Here is a 19,809-nt window from a genome sequence, read left to right on the forward strand (position 1 = left end):
TTTTGTTGCTGTTGTTGACTTCTTAAAAGGAAAAACAGGTAGTGGAAGCATAAAATCCTTCACATTCAATCAAAGTGTTCGACCAACAGCCAGTGCTGAAGAAGCAGATTTCAGCAGAGCCAAATGTGCAATGCACTGCTGCATTTGCACATACCAATGCAGAAGGATACTTAAAAATCCTTATACCCTGAGGCACGATACATGGCTACCGTCATCCTACTGCACACTACTACAAAAAATGCTATTAGTGCTCATAAAATTATCCTCTTAAAAAAGCCAGCATTTTTTACTTAATATTCAATGAGCAACATAAATATTTCCTGTTTGCAATTACTTCTCTACAGTCCATAGGTCCTGTTTATGTCATTCAGTTCAATCTATAAGAGGTAGCCATCCAATTTCACACATCACATTCTACAACTTTTCAGTCCTAATAGGACTGTAAATAGATTCTCCCACATATCAGTCACATAGTACCAATGAGGCATGTGATCAGAAACATAATTAGTGTCAACACAGTTAATGGTTATCTTGCCAGTCTCCTAGCAATTATTTCCTCATTGCTGTTTTGTGTACCGCCAGATATTTGGGCAGAATAGGTGGCGCAACCTGTCATTAGAAACACTTCCAGGAAGGGGCTGAATGCTACAAATCTCCTCCCTTCTCTCTCCCCCAAATCACTTCCCTATCTGTGTATTAGCACAGAAAGTCTTTCCCACCAATATCTCCAGCTTTGTTCTCAGCATCAGCAAATGAAACACACTTGCAGTGGTGTAATGGCTAGAAAAAGAAACACCCAGTAACTGAAGATAAATCTTGAGCTTCCTCATCATCTCCAAACCTAAGACAGACGTGTCCTACCTTCAGCTTTGTCCATCTAAATGCATCTTGAAAAACTCTAAATATCAAGATAAATAGCAATAAATTCTGTGTGCTACTGCAATGGAGTAGTACCTAAAAGAAAATAGTAAACTGAAGAGATGTCAAGTACATATTTAGGTCTCACTCATTATGTGTGACGTGGAAAGTGCTCATTTTCCTGCTTCATTTCTATCAGTGCTTAATTTCACCTGATTTTGGCTTTTACAAAATCATTGGCTGAGTATTCCACGACGGTTTAAAAACCCTTTTCGAAACGGGATCTGGCATCCTCATGAAATGAAGCTTGTAAGAAAGATGTTACCACTATGCAAGGCAGATTAAAGAGGAGTAAGAACAGCATCTATTAGGATTCAAAATTATTTTTTATCTTCCTCTTTTCCTTTACTTTCATAAGAATTTAGCATTACCTAACTGCCCTCTGAAACTTCTAATTGATTGTTAATTGTCTTTAAAAATGTCGGTTCACTAAGCAAGGCAGACTCTTCCCATGAGTATCTTCTGGGTTCATCACCCAGGGAACAGATATTCCTTACTTCAGTACCTCTGACTTCATCCTGAAATGAGTTTATTTGGGCTGTTTGACCTTGTCACCTACACTGAACACCAATTATTCTAATGCATTCTACTGCCTGTACAACATTTTCCAACAACTGACATTAGATGTGCTATTTAAACATGATGTATCAACATAAGCTGATCAAGTTCAAACCTAGTTCTGAAACTGGGTTTCTACAGCAGACCTTGCACAGCCATGGCCACTTTTCCATCAATTCCTAGTCATTTAGACACAGACCTAACTAAAAACTCACACGAATCTAACATTATCTAAGCAGAAACGCTGCAGCACCTGTATTATAGAATCATCTCCACCTGTATTATAGAGTCATCTCCACTTGGGTTTGTAAGGAGTTATCTTCTCTGCATGTAATTTTATTACACATTTCTCATCTCCCAGACTGTCTACTCTAAGTTAATTCACTCCTTACCAATGTTTCACATTTTCATAATTCATTTTCACTGACAAATTCTTTAGCTTATCTGAATGACAGAGCCTTCCCTTCTAAAATCAAAATACTTTGAATTGTTCTATGTACTGTAAAGGGGCCGTGACCTGCATTTCAGTCAGCATACAACCTGCATAAGAGTGTATTTAGTTGACATGTTTAATAGCCTACTAAAAGTCAGTTAAAAAAGTCAGATAAAAATAAAATAAACAACAAAAAAAGAAAATAATTATGTCACCTTAGCCTGATTTTTAAGACAATCATGGCATTCTCCTAGTTAATACCATTTTAACCTATCACCACTGAAATTAACATAATCTCTGCCAGAGCTGTCTAATGGAGCAAATCTGTAGTTGCAAGGCCTAGTTATTCTGTTTTAAGTATTTTATAATGATGCTTTTGGGGAGATATTTGTTAAGTCAGTCCGATTTGCTCTTTAATCACATTGAAAATGATTTAAGTTATTTAACAGTAGAGGCAGAATTATCATCCAAAATCTGTTCACCAATATGCCAGGTACAGGCTGTGATACTGCCGCTTAGGGTAGATTTCTTTTTCCACGGGGACAGATTCCACAGGGATCTGTGGAGTCCAGCTGCCCCCGTAAGTATCAGATGGTAAGCTTTGTCTTTTGAGCTATCCACAACTTAATCATGCTGATTTGGGGATTAATTACTTGCCATTTACTACTTTCTCCATGTTAAATTTACATGATTATAAACACCTCTATTATCAGTAAAGAGATTTCTGAAAATAGAACTTATTTTGCAGATTGTTTTTGAGAGAAAAAATAGTTTCGTTCTCCTTTGGGCCACGTACTTGTGCTATAAAACTCTAATTGTCCTAGTCTAGAAAATTAATAGCAAAGAAAAACTTCTTTGAAATTCCTCTCAATTGCTTAGCTGTCTACCTGTAACAACTGACAAGAACCCATGAGTATTTTTATAGGCATTTCATATACATGCTATACTACGAGAAAGCACACATATGACTCCTTCTTTATTAGCCAACAGTAGAAAACAGTAGGAAAATCCACCTCATCTCATTAAAGAAAGAGGTATTATTTCACAAAGGAAAAAAATCCTGCCATATAGCTAACCTTTTTAGTGTAATCGGTGCTTGAATCAAATAAGTTTTTCTTGTTTATACCTCTTTGTATATCTTTTCTTGGGTGTCAGCTGTTGTATGCAGACAGAGACAGCCTATAGACCCAGACGAACCTTTGATCTGACTCCTCGTGTCCTACCTCGGGTTCTAACTTATCTTTTCCTGCAGAGCAATACTATGTATCAGTAGCAGCAGGATTTACATTGTATCAGTTTAGTACAGTAATGGAGACAGAAGACTGAAATACTTTTATGACTAAGATAATAACATTAACTACTTTTAACGCATTATAAGCAGGAGCCATTTCTACTTAACACATACGTAGCCCACACAAAAAGAAGCTACCACACTCCCCAGATACCACTTTTGAACTTCCATAATAAAGACTGAAAATCATCATATCCCTAATAATAATGTTCCAGCATTTAATAGGAGGATGGAAATAATCCAAGAAATCTCAGAAGATATGAAGAGTATGAAAAATATTTTCATTTCTCCATTTTTGAGAGAACTTTCATCCTTCTGGACTGATATAAATATAGGAATTTCTGTTCTTCTATTACAATTTACTGTCATTGCTTTTCTCTGTTCTAGTCCTGGGAGAATCAAACATAACCACATGTTGCTCCTACTGCTTATCACTGTGCAAAAGGGTATCTCCACTGTTTACTTTCATATGTTCCTACTGTTAGGTCACTTGGACCTTACAATGCCTGTGTGATTTGACACTGATCCTACAGTCATTTTCAGTCTATAAGGAATGCAAGCAGAATGGGACAAAGATTGTTTAATTACCCTAAATTTGCAGGTCTTATTACTGACTCTCACCACTAAGCAGAATCACTACTTGCGAGTGCACGAAGTTACACCAATGCTCTCATATTATTCTCTTTTTAGCAGGATTTAAAAGCCTGCTCTAACAACACAAACTCAACTAACAGAGTGTGCTGGCCGAGACTATACCTTACAGGAGCTTGTAGCTTATTGTCCAGATGCTACCTTACCGTCTTGATTTCAGAAGTGCTAAACACTGGTAATGGTCATTAAGTAAAGGTCTGAATGCTTACAAAAATTATACATTACACTCTAATGTTCAATGTTGTAAAATGGCATTATTTATCTAGGTTACCTTTATCACGTATGCCTATGTATTTTACTGGCAGAAAGCTTTAAAGAGGTCTTTCTGTGATCTTTACTACTGCTAAGACTCAGAGCCATTGTCACTGTTTTGCTACATATCTACCCGTTAAAATACATATCAGAAATGACAGAGATGCCTCTCCCCTCTCTTGTGGTTGCTTTTGCTCCAAATGACGGCCTATCACATTCAAAATTCAGTACTGCAAATGCTAGAAACTAGGTCAACATTATCTCATTCAACTGTAGCAGTGACAAATAAAACGAACTATAAACATTTGCGTGTACCAACATTTACATTGCTGGCTTTCCAGAGCCTAGTGGTACTCTTCTAGGTAAGAAGAAAGCCTTCGGAGTGATGTTAGGCTACCTAAAATATGATGCTATTACAGGTCATCACATCTGTAACCACTTCATACTACATTAAGCCTTCAATTCTAACAGCAGCAGTTATTCAATAAGTCGTGGTAAAAGCAGGAAAGGATATATGCTCAGTAACAGTTTTTTACAAGGAGGCAGTTCAGACTTGGTGACATTTAGGCTTTGACTAAGATGACAGTCACAGTAATGGCTTAGAACAGAGCAGAAACTTGTGACTAGCAAACTTTGACACAAAACCTGAAGAAGGTCCAAGTGACAAACAGAAGATGCCTTTATCCCATGAAGTTCTAAAATACATGTCTCATGAGGTCTGTTTTGTAAGCTTTTCAGTCAGAGCTCACCAAGCTGTGGAATGCTTAGTTTGCTGCCCCGAGAACTTCATTAGAATATTTTCTTTCCAGCTAGAGAGATGAACTGCCTAGGCTTCTGAACATAACTCACTGTGCACAACGCCTTATGACAGTCAAGAATAACTTCAATAAAAGTAACACAGGTACATATTCACCATTCACTGATACATCATTTTCGTACAAAGAAATTTTCTGATTGTGATTTCATAAAACAGTCTATTTTTAAACATGAAAGTAGTAATGCTCATACACTGCACATATGAAGAAAAGCCAAAGTTCTGCCTCTTATTCTGCTTGCTTACATGATTACATCTTAGATTACCTCTCTGTATTTATCTCAGCATGCTATTTTAAGTCACGTGGACCTTTAGAGCAGTTGAGGCACTAAGTAGCATATTCATCAAAAACAATGGTGAACAAGTGCAACCCTCAAGCTGAAACCTCCAGTAGGACTTACATTATTTGGGTCCACAATTGTCCTGACATGTTCAGGCCTATCTGTACCAAAGCTTCAAATGCAAGAAAATAAATAAAAATGCTTAAGAAGTATAAGGGAATGGGCAAAAGGGGAGTTCTCAGCTTAGTAAATAAAGAAAAATAAGTGTAAAAATAAGGGAAGCCCAACAAGCTGTCTCATAATGTCCTCTCACACAAAGAAACTCTTGTCTCAGAAAGCTTCACAAAGGTGTTAAGAAATTCCCTCTCTCTTTAACCCACATAGACATGTTTTGGTTTGCTCAAGTTCATATTTATGCAGGGTTATTTAAGCCTGAGGGAACATAACTTCGGGGACTGACTGTCACCAATGGAAATGGATCATGTTCTGAAATAATCTTCCTAATTCGAAAAGACCTATGTTAGAACATTACAGGCATGCAGCTACTTCTATACCTTCAGCCCATACTGCTTGGGTCTGCCTAATCCTCCAAAGCAATCTTATCTATGTGCTTTATCTCAAAGAAAATACCAGTTGTACGTAGTATTTTAAACAGTACTTACCAATAGAGAGGCACTCCCAACAGGAAACAGAAACAAGCACATAATTTACTCTCCAATCTTCTCCCGGCTTCCTAGCTCAACTTGCGAAAGAACCGAGCACTTGTCAGGTTGCCTCATCGCCCGGTATGCACTTGGTGCAGTTCTCTTTTCCTTTTATTATTGCTAAGATACACTGGCAGTAATGTGATATAGCATCAAGATGCTTCAGCGCAGGGTAATGATAAGGAGGCAAAGCTGTAACTGGTGTACACAGGCAGTTCCACGCAGCTCATATTCCTGCTTTTTAACCATATCAGAAGTGGGTCTTCCAGCTTTCAGACATGAAACCTTCAGCTTCACACTGCAAATGAAATGATTGCTGTTATAAGACAGAGCACTTGATTATTTAAGATATGTAGACATTCACTGCTAAACACTGAAGTATGAAGACTTGAAAAGTAAACCTGTGTATCAGTTACTCAAAGTATTTAAGGAATAACTGCCATGTCAGTGCATTAAGTCTGTAAAAGAAATATGACAAATAAGTCTTTCTTCTGCTTTTCTAGGTCCAACTACAAGTCGCACCGACTTCTCAACAGCGCACAACAAGACATTCTGCGCTAAAGAGTGAAAGGTTCTGAGGACCGTAAGTCAGACTGGGTTTTCACCTACCGTGACACAAGACGTGCATAAAAGCCCTTGTACTCATTAGCTGCCACAGTGTTATGCCAGAGAACACAGAGTGGACATAGATTTAAATTAAATCATCAGACCAAACACTATGGTGAGAACACGTTTATATTTACTGATAGAGCAATGCTATGCAAGCTGTTTGCTATTTTTCACAATAGCCTCAATATATTCCAAGTGAAAGTGATGAAAATCTGCATTTAATCAGAAAATCAAGAATTGTGTGCATCTGACCCGCACAGAATTTTTGTGCATAAAAGCCCTTTGACAGCCTTCAAAGTTCATCAGAAGTAAAGACTGAACAAACCTGCACTGCAAGCTCACAACATGCTCAGAGTTCTTGTTTTGTTTGCAGCAATAGGACATTTAAAACAGAATGATTAGAGGGTTTGCAAGGTTGCTTGTGCAATTTATAATCCAGATACTTAGCTTATGGAAGCAAACCACAAATTTACATAGATTCGGGTACAAAGATCCAGATTCCTGGTTGTGTAAACTAACCTAACTCCCTTCATCTCCCAGTGCCTCAATCAAATCAGTGGAAGGGTTATTATAAAGCAAAACTGATTGAGTTCAGCAATTTCAACATTAATGATATGAGTTCGTAAGATATTAAAATACAAATTTAACAAATGAGTTTATGTAGAGATCATTGCTATACCTCATAATTTAATCACGTGAATTCTGAAGTTACATCATCTACATAAAAAATAACCCAGGATTACAGTGGAAACTATTCCAAACAAGCCAAACACAGATACCCTCAGACATCTTAGTCTCCTCTTTTCGAGACTCCACCTACCCATCTTGTAACCAGGTCTCCATTGTTTCTTTGAGCAGCTCTGGACTTGCTGAGCAGCCAGCACAATTCCAGCTTGCTCTCTTGTGGCCAGCATCAGAGTTACAATAGTCCTGGCACTCTTCAGTTCCAATTACTTTTAAGAGCCATAACGGCAAACCAAATTTAACTGCTAGTTGTTACCGGGGTTTTCAAGACAGAATATGAATGGTTTTATCTTGTCCAACTCAGCTATGCAGAAGAGTAAAATCCTTCTGTAAAATCCTTCTCATTGCCCTGACCGTTCAGTTCTAGTGACCTACGCAAACTAATACCCCTATTCTTTTGCTCGTGAAAGAACATGCTAGGTAGGAAGTGTAATCGGTGGGGTAGAAAGATAGCTAAGGGAATAGCTGCTGTCTATCTGCAAGAAACTGAACCCCTTCCTAGGCTTCAGCCACTACTCACATCTTAGAGCAAAAGTATTAATTAATTCTCATGTTTGGTTATTTCTCCAAGCTGCTGTTGGGAAAAAATAATGATCTACAGCACCCTCCTCAACATTTTCAGTGTAAGCACAGAGTAAACAACAGAGTTGCAGCAGCCCTGAAACAAAGTCAATTTAAAGCCTCACAGACTCCTGCAAGGAGAGGAAAGGTGTAGACCTTTTCCTTCACCGCATTTTAAACACAGATACTGTTACTGCGCGTAGGAATGCGAGTGAGTTCAGGAATGACCACATAGTAGGAACCCACTTACTTATTAAATTGACTTACCAAAAGTACATTCCATGACTGCATATCCACAGTAAGAGCAGAACTGTAAAGCATTCCACATCGATAAGTATGCCTCAAACCCACTATTGTCACTCTTAAGAACCCATCGATGAAACCATCTCAGAAACATGATAAGGAATTTGCGATGAATAAACATTAACTGTGTTTATTACTGAACAGTAAAAGGATCATAATTACAGAAATCGTATTCTGACTACTGGGTTACTTAATCGTCAACCTTTGTAACATAACAGCAAATAAAACACTCAGAAAGCAAGTTGCTGAGAGGTGCTCAGATTAAATGAATTGCTCCAAAGAACAGGAGTGACAAACTCCCAAGTTACTAAGCAGTAACCTCAAAACTCTTCTGTGTGCTCCAGACTTGTGTCTTTACTCTACAACCCTTCCAACCCCTAGACAACAGTTCTGCAGCATCTCCAGTTGACTCACTTCTGGACTGTTCAGAGCACACAAGTCCTGGGCTGGCTCAACTCGTACCACCACACAATCCCACAGGAAGCCACACCGAAGCAAGGCTGGAGGCAGCAGTACAGCTGAAAGCAGAGGGAGGAGCAGGACTGGCTCTAAAGGAACCTCGATCTTGTTTCTTTTTCCCTTGAAAGCAAATCTGGGCTTGTAAATTACTATATTGCTAATTCTTCTTAAAACCTAATTGTCTTTTTATATAGCTCAGCTAAGAAGTGAGAACCCTTATTCTTCTACCACTGCCAAAAATTGCAGTCAGTTTCAGCGAAGCTCAGGGACACCATTAAAACAAGGTTGCTCACAAGCTGAAAGTATTATTAAATTACTTATGTTATAAAAAAATGCATGATTACAGAAGACAACAATCTTCAAGTAGCAAAAGTTAATAATCCTACATATTAAAGTAACAAATGTTTCAAACAATTCATAGAGGTCTGCACAGTGTTTGCAGTGCAATCAATAGCAAAAGGACTTGTGAGATTTCATGATATTTCTATACGAATTGAGCTATAAGTAGCTGAGTTTGGAATGGAGCTTTGAAATGTCTTTGAAATGAGGTTCAATATTTAAAAAGAGATAAAGAAGCCAAATTCCTGAACAGCATCCACTAATAGACACTGTGTTATGTGTTATTTTCTATGTGAATAACAAGATTTTATTCCCTCGAGTATTCAGCTCATTCACCAACCAATTATGAGGTCAGAGCACAATGAGAATTTCATAAAACAATCAAAATCTGTCTTGGAATTTGATACTTAAAACATGTGCTAGTGGAAGACATTTTCAGACCCTGCTTATCTTAGCAACTTAGCTACATTTTTCATTTCTAAGTCTAAATTTGTTCATGACATGAAATCACGATAGCCTTATCTGTCACTATGTGTATCTTTCTACCACTTAAACAACTCCCTCCTCCCATGATGTATTCACAAAAACTGGAAGACAAATGTACCACTACAATACATCTACACCAGAATTAAAAAGATACAGAACTGAGATCACTGAATGTGATTTGACAGGCTCACAAGGAAGCATTCATCTGTTTTCCCTTGTTAACTTATCAGCGTACACAATCGCTTTTCCTATAGTAGAGATGTTAAGTCATCACGATTAAGAATGTCTTCATACTGCCTAAATATTAAACTGAAACAAAAAAAGATACAGTCAATCCAGGCTGAACTGACTTAATTCACAGCCATCTTAGGAAACAATCACCACTTAAAAGACAGTCGTCTTTTCACACTACATAACTATTTCCTGGAAGCAAGATACAGATATATTAATTTCCCAAAATATTTTCACAAATTTACACTTTTCAGTTTTTTCTTATACAAAAAGAAAATATTGTTAGATTGTCAAAGGATGCTGAACTACTTGCAATCCAATTCACTAAAGCACGTCGATTAAGTATCCTTATGATGGTACTCACTTGTACTTCTCTTAAATGTAATAGAAAGGACATCAAGTATTTACTTAGAGCAATGGATTGAGAAGAACAAGAACATCAAGGCCAACAACTTAGAGAAACCACAGGCAAATAAATCACATCCCCTGCTAATTACATCATTACTTGTGAATCACAACTCAGATCACTGATAAAACCATGTTCATTCAAAAGCGTCCACACTAAAAAAGTAATACTACAAAAACTACAGGAAAACTGATTTCTTTCTGTCTCAGATATTAGGGTAACGATTTGACTGGCAATTAAATATCAGGCTTGACGTCTGGGAGCAAGAAGGATTCATCACTCTCTCACTGCTCATATTCCCTGCATCATGCTAACAGAATCACAGTAGAACAAACACTATTTTGGCTGCCAAACAACAAATATGGCAGATAAGAGATTTCTCCTCGGAAGCAATAAATTATCTCAACCAATCAACAGTCCAATAAAAGACTGTCACACTTGTTTTAACTTGCAGTAAACCTGTATGTATTTTGGCAATAGCTACTCCAGCCTCATACCACAGAAACTCATACAAACAAGTTTGAGCTACATTCCAGTTTTTCTTTAATCTGAGATACTGAACAGCAGAATCTACCTGTTTTAAGTATTTCGTTCTCTTCATCGTAATATTCTGCTCTATATGTTTATGAATATTCATAGCCCTTATTAGAATCTTTTTACGTAAACTTGCGGGTGTTAGGAAAGAGGAACGGATGATAGTAACAAGGGCAAATAGGGGTTGTGGTCTCAACAATTAGAAGTCTATCCCACAGCATATATGCAAGGCAGACTCAGCAGCAGTCACCAGGTCTGGCACAGAGTCCAATTCACTAGACAACAACTACAGAGTGATGAGGCAGGTCCAAGGTGAAAAAGAGAAGATAAACCTTCAGCAAGTCAGGGTCAAGTCTAGACAGAGTAAATAGGATGTGCAAGTTCCACTGACAAGGTGACTCTGGGGTCAGCTGGGAAACAAGTCTGTGGGTCAAGGTACAGATCCAAATGCACCATCCTGCCTACACGGCTCCCCAGCTACAACAGGGGCTCAAGTGAAAACCAAACACAAGTGGTTTTTGAAAGCAAAAGTGAAAGAATTACACTTCCCAAGAGAAGATGCAGGGCCTGATTCAGGCTTCCTAGGACACCTAATTGGGAATGCTCTGCTAAAGCTTCTAGAAGCTTTTTCACAAAGAGCTCCAAGGTCACTGCTGTCTCTCAAGCAGCTTTTCCTTAATAGAGAGATACGCAAGGACATTGTGCTCAGGGACCCGATAAAGCCCAACACCATAGTAACATGCAACACACCAAAGAGCTGCACGCCACTCATTACTGACATCAAATTGGAATAGATCAACTGAATTACTGAACACAGCACCTCTATCAATTCCATGGACTGCAGCAACCCCAACACTACTAAGTTAGGAGCTTCTTCCCTGTCAGCAAAATGTGAGCTGAGGTCAGAATAAGGTCTTCACTATCACTGATTACACAGTTTTACTTCATACGTGCTCAGAACGATGAACTTACCTAAATGGTTTTTGGTTATAAAGAAGACAATCAGGAAATATTAAAATAAACAAAGATTGTTACGAACGCAAAACACTTCTGCATTCTTAAGTCCTGCCACACCATCCACATGGCATTTCCTATGCCAGATAACTCTTACGCTTCCAACTGCTACAACCCATCATAGCATCTGAGAATCTTACTGTACACTTACCAGTTTCACTTGTGCATGAAGAAATAGCAAGTTGGCCACTGCACTGTATCTCCATGCCCTTCCATTCCCTGGCTTTGCAGCAGTCTGCTTCCTTCACTGAGGGCTACACAGGCTGGACGTGAAGCGTTCTTGTTCTGCTCATGATGTCAGCACTGACTCCTTTTAGTCCTACCATCTCAGTGTGCTTTGAAACACCCAGATGGAGTCATCTCATCTCACTGATTGTGTTTCCACATCAACTTCAAGAACACACACTGCTGTTTTTCAGCTTCCTTCCCTCATGCTCTGAGGCCCATTTTGCATCCTTCAGCCCAAAAAGCCTGCCTGCTGAGCCCTCACAAACCAAGCAACGAATTGGAACAAACACTGGACTAGTGTTCCAGTCTCCATGTACCAAAATACTGTTAAAGATGCGCCCACAAGGCAGTCAGTACCAAAGGAAACCGTTCCCATTGCTCCCATTGCTCCCACAGCCACTGTGGTCTCAACTCCATTTCAAACCTACGCGCCTAACGGCTGCAACGCCCGACCCGCTAACGGCTATATTCTTCTACACGCATGCGCAGTCACTGCAGCTGTGTTAGCGGCGCCTGCGCAGTAACCAGCCGGAAGTGCCGCCCCAGGAGGCGCAGTCGTTGTGCGTATGTTGCTGTGCGACGGGCTCGGCCGGACCTGTTAGCGGGGTGATGTCGCGGCGGGAGGAGGAGGAGTGCGCCGAGCTGGGCCGTAAGGAGGAGCTGAGTCGGAGGGTGAGTCCTGCAGGGCTTGAGGTGCTGCTCCGTGTCTCTCTAAAGAGAGTAACCCCATCAGCACGACACAGCTTATTAGCTGCACGGCTGCAATGCCTGGCTTTACTTGCGTCACAAGATGGCGCTGCGTTGTTGTCTGTCCCAGTGTGCTGTTGCTGCTGTTGCTAAAGCAGCGTTTTTATGTGTTCACTTCAGTTTGGCTGCTACAGCCCTGTGGGAATTTCCAGCTGCTCCTAGGGGGCTGAAGGGAGGAGCAGAGCAAGCCGTGTGTTCTGTGCTTCCAGAAAGCACTGTGTGTTGCTCCGTATTTCAGCTTTTTTGAAGGGTCCCCTATTGCTCTTTGTTATTAGTGGCTGGATTTAATCTCCAGGGTTGCCACACAGTAGTCTGTTGTTGACGATTATACTGGTATGTGTCTTTTCTCTTTCAGATTAAGGAACAGAAGGTTGTAGTTGATGAGCTTTCGAATTTAAAGAAGAACAGGGTAAGTATTGAAGGGTTTTCTTTTGCTTACTTCATTTTAGCATCAGATGAGTTTATATAGAGGCAAGAGGACAAACAAAATTGCAGTATGAGTACATTATCTTCAATAGTTATGCTAAAGATTTTAATGTATAAGTGGTCTTCTGTCTGGTGTCACAATCAACTGTATCACTTGAGGGTTTATTTACACTTGTGCAGTGTAACAGTAAGCTGTCGCAAGGCTTTACTTTTTGCTTAGCACAAATTTATGTTATGATGTTTGAGTGGGTCAGATTATATTAAAAGCTTCTTTATTTTCACGTGTATATGATGTAAAACAAAATATGGTCCTCTAAGTATGAAGAAAGGAGAAAAATGCGGAATGGTTGTGGGCTGATCCTGAAATGTCTCGGTGTGACATGAGGACGTTGCTCATGGCAGAGCAGAAGATATCTTTCTGACATAAAAGGGAAGGGTATGTCAGTGGACTCTGATGAGTTTCTGCTGCAGTGTGGTTGCCTGTGTATGTTACTTAATGTGGCGTTGTGTTTATTTTACAGAAAGTTTATAAGCAGCAACCCAATAGCAACATATTCTTCCTTGTAGACCGAACAGAAACACTGTCTCAATGCAAAAGTAAGTTTGCCAGGCAAAAGGTAATAGTTGAACTGTTTAAAAGCTGTCTTTGTAGCTGTTGAGGATTTCCAAGTTCTAGTACAGTGCTGGCAATTGCATGTTAGATACCAAGTGGACTTCAGTTGTGCCTGCTTTTCTGTGTTGAATTAATGTGCTTTCCACTTGATTTGCATGTGTGGTAAAACAGTGTGTGCTGAAGATGCAGGAGGGAGTCCTTCCACGGAGGAGTCGCTTTTCTTAGTGCCCTTTGGGAAGCTCTGTGTGCTCAGTTCTCCTCCTTCTGTTTTTTAATTATTAACTCTTACGAAACTGGAAGTGAAGCTATAAATCTTTAGGTGGTTGAGAGAATGAATTTGTGGGATTAACAAGATAGAGAAATGGAAGAATAAGACATACGTTAATTGAAGAAAAGGTGTTAGAATTAAATGTGAAATATAAAATTTCTTTCTGGTATGAACAGTTGCCTGTATCTTTTTTGACTGGAGTTTAATGTGTTGACACATTGTCTATTCATTTTTCTTATTACAGATATATAAATTGTGCCGATGATGTAGGCAATAATTGGCCTTTCCTTTACGTTATTAAACTTGCAGTGTGAACTTCCTTGAGGGGGAAAAGATCTTTATGTATAATTGATGATAATTAGACTGTGGTATGTTTGTATTAGATCAATACTGTAGCATGTCTGTTTCCTAGTTTTGTTTTCCTGTCTTTAAATCAACAAGTAACTAATGACACACATTTCGTAGATCTAAATTCACTTAGTCATTTCTCTTGTGTTGTTTTTTTATCGTGCAGATACATTAGATCAATTAAAGAAAGAACATCAAGAATTGGAAAACTCGGAGAAGAATAAAGTCAAGAAATAGTCTATCTGAATTCCCAGTCGCCATGTGTGGTATTTGTTGTGTTGTTGCTTTATCTGGCCAGCGTACTATTTATGATCACTTTAATGAGGATCTGCACCATCTTCTTAGAAGAAGAGGACCAGACAGCAGCCAACAGTTGATAAAGACTGTGTGTGAGCCATCGTATGAGTGTCTTTTCTCTGGCCACGTGCTTCATCTGAGGGGACTGATGACTCCTCAGCCTCTGGAAGATGTCAATAACAATGTTTTCCTTTGGAATGGAGAAATTTTTAACGGAGTACATGTAGGAGATTCACAGAACGACACTGAAGTTATGTTTCATCATCTTGGACTGTGCAGTAGTGAAGCTGATATTTTATTGCTCTTCTCATCGCTCCGGGGTCCGTGGTCTTTTATTTATTATCAAGCATCTGGACACAGCTTATGGTTTGGTAGAGATTATTTTGGTCGTCGTAGTTTGCTTTGGCAGTTGGGTAATGTGAATGATAGCGTTTTCTGTCTCTCATCTGTGAGTGTGAATTCAGAATCTTGTCACCAATGTCAAGAAGTCCCAGCATCTGGAATTTTCAAGATGGATCTGAAAGACTACGCGACAACTAAATCCTTGTCTTTAACGTTGTTTCCGTGGAAGTACAGTTGCACTGAGAAAACTGAAGAAGAAATATTCATTGATATTCTGGGTCAGGTTTCTAAAGACTTACCAAATCACATCACCGTTAAGATGAATGAGTCCAAGATGTGTCTCAGCGCACCGGTAACCCCCTTAAACAGAACCATTTCTGTAGCCTCAGTTGAACATGCAAGCACTGATAGCAGCGACGCTAGCCACACGGTTTCCATACAAACTTTAGAGGGATATCTTGCAGAGGAACGCAAGAAAATACTGGTCCATCAGTTTATTGATGTTTTAGACGAAGCAGTGAGGAAACGAGTTTTATTACTGTTCAGAGGTGAAGATCAGGGAACAAGAGAAGTGGAGGGTGTTTGTCCCAGGAAGGCTCATGTTGCAGTGCTCTTTTCTGGTGGTGTTGACTCTATGGTTATTGCAGCCCTTGCTGATCGACACATTCCTTTGGAGGAGCCAATTGATCTTCTCAATGTAGCTTTCATGACAAAAGAGCCTACTAAGCGAACAGGCGCCACTAAAAACTGTGTCAGGCAGGAAATGCAGCTGAATTTGCATTATGGTCAAGAAAATCTTGAAGATCTCAATGCTAAAACTGGTGATGATTTATCTTGCTTTGACGTTCCTGACAGAGTTACTGGTAGGGCAGGGCTGAAAGAACTGGAAGCCCTTAACCCTGCAAGAACCTGGAACTTTGTGGAAATTAATGTCACCCTAAAGGAACTGAAAGAAATGAGAAGGCGATTCATTCATCACTTAATTTATCCTCTGGATACGGTTTTGGATGATAGTATTGGCTGTGCTATCTGGTTTGCTTCCAGAGGACAGGGTCATATTAATAAGAAAGGAGAAATGAAGCCATATAAAAGTCCTGCAAAGGTACTGATTGTTTCTTAAATTGTTTCATATATTCTGTCTTAATCTGTGAATGTAAAAGCAGCTCTGTTTTGGAAATTAGCAGGGCTCTTCAATATTCACAAGCTTTCTGAAATTCAATGGCAGAATACAGTACTGATAGACTGTGTTGTTCTGGAGTTTAAACCTGCATTCAGTTCTTTCATTGCGTCAGTGGGTTTTCAGTGAGCTTGATTAAGCTGAAGTGACTATGAAAAAAGTCAGCACCTATCATTCTCAGTGTCTGAACTCAGTAGTGGACAAGTGCTATTAATCCAATTGAACAAATCAATAAACTTGGTGTATTCTTCAGGCACACTATTTTATGTGGCTAAGTAGCTATTAATAATGACAAAAGGTGACTGCTTGCTATCTTTGTAATTACAGCTGATTGAATGACTGTTCAAGCTGCAAAGAGTAATTCTTTCCTTCTTGTATCTTGTTTTCATGTATGTAGCTCTAAGATCAGTTATGTATTACGAGCCTCCCTAAATATTAAGAAGGATTTCTTTTGTTCTCTTTTTCTAAGGTTGTGCTTACAGGCATTGGAGCAGACGAGCAGCTCGCTGGCTATTCCCGGCACCGTGTTTGCTTCAAGAAATGTGGCCCAGAAGGTCTGAATAAGGAACTTGAAATGGAGTTAGGTCGCATTTCTTCTAGAAATCTTGGTAGAGACGACAGGATTATTGGTGATCACGGGAAAGAAGCCAGGTAATACTAACATGAATCAAAACTGGCTTTACTGGTTAGGTTCTGCTTTAATCGGTCTGAGAAAAAGCTTTACTTGAATCTTGTTAGCACATTTTTGTGTCTGAATTCTGTTCCGTGGGTGTTAATCTGTAGTACCACGGCAAAGATACTGATGGAAATGTAGCAACATGAACATTGTGTTTCCATCTGGATGTTTTAAAAAGCAGCAACAGATGTTGGAGAAAGCACAATCAAGTGGGTTTTATTGCTTTAAGTGCAGTGGTCTTCTCAGAATTGTGGTGTTCTGTTGTGGTAAGTTGGGGACTGACTGGAGATGGAGAGTTTCTTAACGCTGCCTTGGAGAGGCTGTGATGCATTAGCATAAACGGTGTGTATTCCTGCCCATGCAATCAAAGCGTGATCGATATTCCATTCATTTTCAGGTCGTTAAGTTAGACTACTTCAAGAATTGGGTTTTTGATTTTACTTTTTCCTTACTACTGCTCACTGACTTGTAAAACAAATCCCCTTAGTTGCTGTCTAATAGCAGAGGCTGCTCCAGTGCGTGTAAGGTTTTTTAATGTGATCTTTGTGCCCAACAGTGTATTTCCAGGAATGTTCTTAATCAAACATTTATATTTCGGCAAGAATTATTTGCAGTGGTGGGCAGGCAGTAATTGTGCTTGTGAATAGGTGTGAGTGCCTGATATTCAGGTGGCTGTGGGCATCTTTTTTGTGATTTTTATTGTTTCCAAGTTATGGTGTGGCTTTATACAGCATTTTTGTTTGTTTTCTTTAAACCCTGTAAAGTTATCTTGGAGTGTTACTTGAGAAACTGGAAACTTCTGGGCTTCTGAGTTCAATTGCAGTATGTTCTACCTACCCTCTCAGACAACACAGCTGCTTTAGAGAGTTCCCTCAGTAGCATGGAGCTAATGCTTAAGGCACGTCTGTTTTTCCTGCTGTCTTCAGGTTTCCTTTTATGGATGAAGATGTGGTTTCATTCCTCAATTCTCTGCCCATCTCAGAAAAAGCGGACTTGACTTTACCTCGAGGAATTGGTGAGAAACTGATTCTGCGCCTTGGAGCCAAGGAACTTGGCCTTGAAGCTGCAAGCATTTTGCCAAAAAGGGCTGTGCAGTTTGGATCTCGGATTGCAAAACTGGAGAGCAACAATGAAAAAGCTTACCACACATGCAGCAGACTGAAGTTATTGCAGTAGATGAGTTGGAAAGCTATGTCTTAAGATACTAGTTATCCTATATGTGAATTCAGTAAATCCTTGGGATTTTTTTTTTTTAAACATTTGGCTTGGTTTGTTTGTTTTATTGACTTGGGTTTGGTTGTAGTAATCAGAATAATATATGTGGATTAGTGCTTGTGCTGGACACATTATGAATGCGTCCTTGGGGGAGAAGGGAATACTGGTCTGTGTGGAATAGATAGTCATAGGCTGGTATTTCCTTTCCCTCTTCCTCAGCTAAGTGCCTAGTGAATCCTGCAGTCTGTTGGGTTATGGTTTTAGAAGGGAGAATGTGGTGAGGAGCTAACCTGGATTGCTAGAGCCACTGAGAGCTGAGGGTCCTGGGCCACACTGCCTCTAAGCTTCCCTCTATGCATGGCACTTCACCATTTGTTATTTGAGAAACAGGCTGCCCTTGCCTCAGCTACTGAGGGGTGTACAGTGTGGCTGGGCTGGTTGGTGGCCTCAGGACTGAGGCTCCCTCTGCTCCCAGTGGATTTCTGGTATCGTATCTGCATTATTTTCTTCATCCTTCACTGTTTCCCTGACACCTTGCTTCTCGTTCCAGCTTGAGCTCTGCTGCTTCTATAGCTACAAGGCATTCTTTGTGTAGTTCAGGGGAGATCCTCAAATGAAAGCAGACGTTCTAGCTTAAAACAACAAAAATCACCTGGGCTTTGTATCCGGGTGTTATCAGAGGGTTGAAATAGAAGTATTCAGGCCAGCATAAAACCTAGTATTGTGCAAAGCACTATATAGCTGCTTTTACAGACAATCTGATGTAATGGTGGAAATGAAATGTCGCAGAAATTGGGGACTGCAGAGAATTGTTTCAAGAGCTTCAATTTTCGAATACTTCACAGCATGGGCAGTTTCCTGGCGCTCTGAGGGAAAATGACTTCCTTGCACATCACCTTTTATAACTGGCAAGATTTATTCCATCACCTGGTTCTGAAGCAGGTAGAGATTAGGCCAAAGGACTATTAATCTGACTGAATGTCAGCTTTATTTGTTAACTCCAGTTGTGTTACAGAAGTTAAGTTGTGCCTTACTAGGATTCCTAGGAAAAAGTTGTGCTTTTTCTACCAGGAAGATAAGTTTCTTTTGACAAATAAGTCTTCTAATTTTTAGAAATACAGACAGACATGAGCTATTTTGGAAGGGTTTGAAGTAGTTTTATGTATTAAGCTTAGAAGAAACTACAAGTATTTGTCAAGTCGTGGCCTAAAGCAGTGATGGAGCACCTGATTGGAAGGCAGGATCAACCCTGGGGAGCTCAGGTATAAGCAGTGCATGGGAAGGGTGGAGCTGAGGTCCACCCCTTCCCAGACCTCATTTAAGAGCTGGCAGTGGCAGTGAGAGCATCTTGCTGGAGATCCTTTCGTACCGGAGGTCTTCTGAAGGTAAGCAAGCAGTTTCCTTCCTTTATTTCTTTGTCTATTGCTGTTGGGTTTGAGCAAATCCTCAATTGCTGCAGCCTGAGATGTTGCTGCTCTGCTGTCATTGTTGCACTATCACTTAACACCGTGCAATTAGGTTCTAGCATTTTGGTTGTCAGTTTAACTAGTTTCTTATAAACATTTTTATTAAGTTATTCGTTATTCCTTAAAGTATGCTTGTCACTATTACTTGCAGTTTCTTGGCTAAATATGTTTCCATAAGGGGTGAAATAATAACTGTTTAATACTTACTGAGTTTGTACTCTCTAACTGAGGAACCTGCTGGAATGTTTGTGTTTCTATCTTGTCCTTAGGAAATATAGTGGTTTCTTGCAAATACTGCTGAGAAAGTTGTTTAAGTAATTTTCAGTTTTCATTAATAACATCTCAAAGTATTGTGTTGTAAATACTGGAGGATGTTCTCGAGGGATACTCAGGCCTGGCAAAAGTGTTACGTAAAGCT

General features: G+C 39.6%; 2 protein-coding genes across 2 annotated transcripts; both read left to right on the forward strand.

Moving 5' to 3' along the window:
• Positions 1-12,351: 12,351 nt before the first annotated feature.
• On the forward strand, positions 12,352-14,522 carry ASDURF (ASNSD1 upstream open reading frame). The gene is made up of 4 exons (XM_072341163.1): positions 12,352-12,488; positions 12,919-12,972; positions 13,511-13,586; positions 14,385-14,522. The coding sequence occupies exons 1-4, from the start codon at positions 12,426-12,428 to the stop codon at positions 14,453-14,455; spliced, it is 264 nt and encodes an 87-aa protein (XP_072197264.1). The 5' UTR covers positions 12,352-12,425; the 3' UTR covers positions 14,456-14,522.
• On the forward strand, positions 14,478-17,967 carry ASNSD1 (asparagine synthetase domain containing 1). Its single transcript, XM_072341156.1, has 3 exons — positions 14,478-15,959; positions 16,504-16,685; positions 17,637-17,967. Exons 1-3 carry the CDS (start codon positions 14,478-14,480, stop codon positions 17,884-17,886), a joined length of 1,914 nt encoding a protein of 637 aa, XP_072197257.1. The 3' UTR covers positions 17,887-17,967.
• The last annotated feature ends 1,842 nt before the right edge of the window (positions 17,968-19,809 follow it).

Source organism: Excalfactoria chinensis, chromosome 7, assembly GCF_039878825.1.
Source record: "Excalfactoria chinensis isolate bCotChi1 chromosome 7, bCotChi1.hap2, whole genome shotgun sequence".
NCBI lineage: Eukaryota > Metazoa > Chordata > Aves > Galliformes > Phasianidae > Excalfactoria > Excalfactoria chinensis.

Coding starts and splice junctions, on each gene's coding strand:
- ASDURF (XM_072341163.1), top strand. CDS start 12,426: ATGTCGCGGCGGGAGGAGGAGGAGTGCGCCGAGCTGGGCCGTAAGGAG. Junction 12,973..13,510: donor CGAATTTAAAGAAGAACAGG/GTAAGTATTGAA, acceptor TTTATTTTACAG/AAAGTTTATAAGCAGCAACC. Junction 13,587..14,384: donor AACACTGTCTCAATGCAAAA/GTAAGTTTGCCA, acceptor TTTATCGTGCAG/ATACATTAGATCAATTAAAG.
- ASNSD1 (XM_072341156.1), top strand. CDS start 14,478: ATGTGTGGTATTTGTTGTGTTGTTGCTTTATCTGGCCAGCGTACTATT. Junction 15,960..16,503: donor CATATAAAAGTCCTGCAAAG/GTACTGATTGTT, acceptor TCTTTTTCTAAG/GTTGTGCTTACAGGCATTGG. Junction 16,686..17,636: donor GATCACGGGAAAGAAGCCAG/GTAATACTAACA, acceptor TGCTGTCTTCAG/GTTTCCTTTTATGGATGAAG.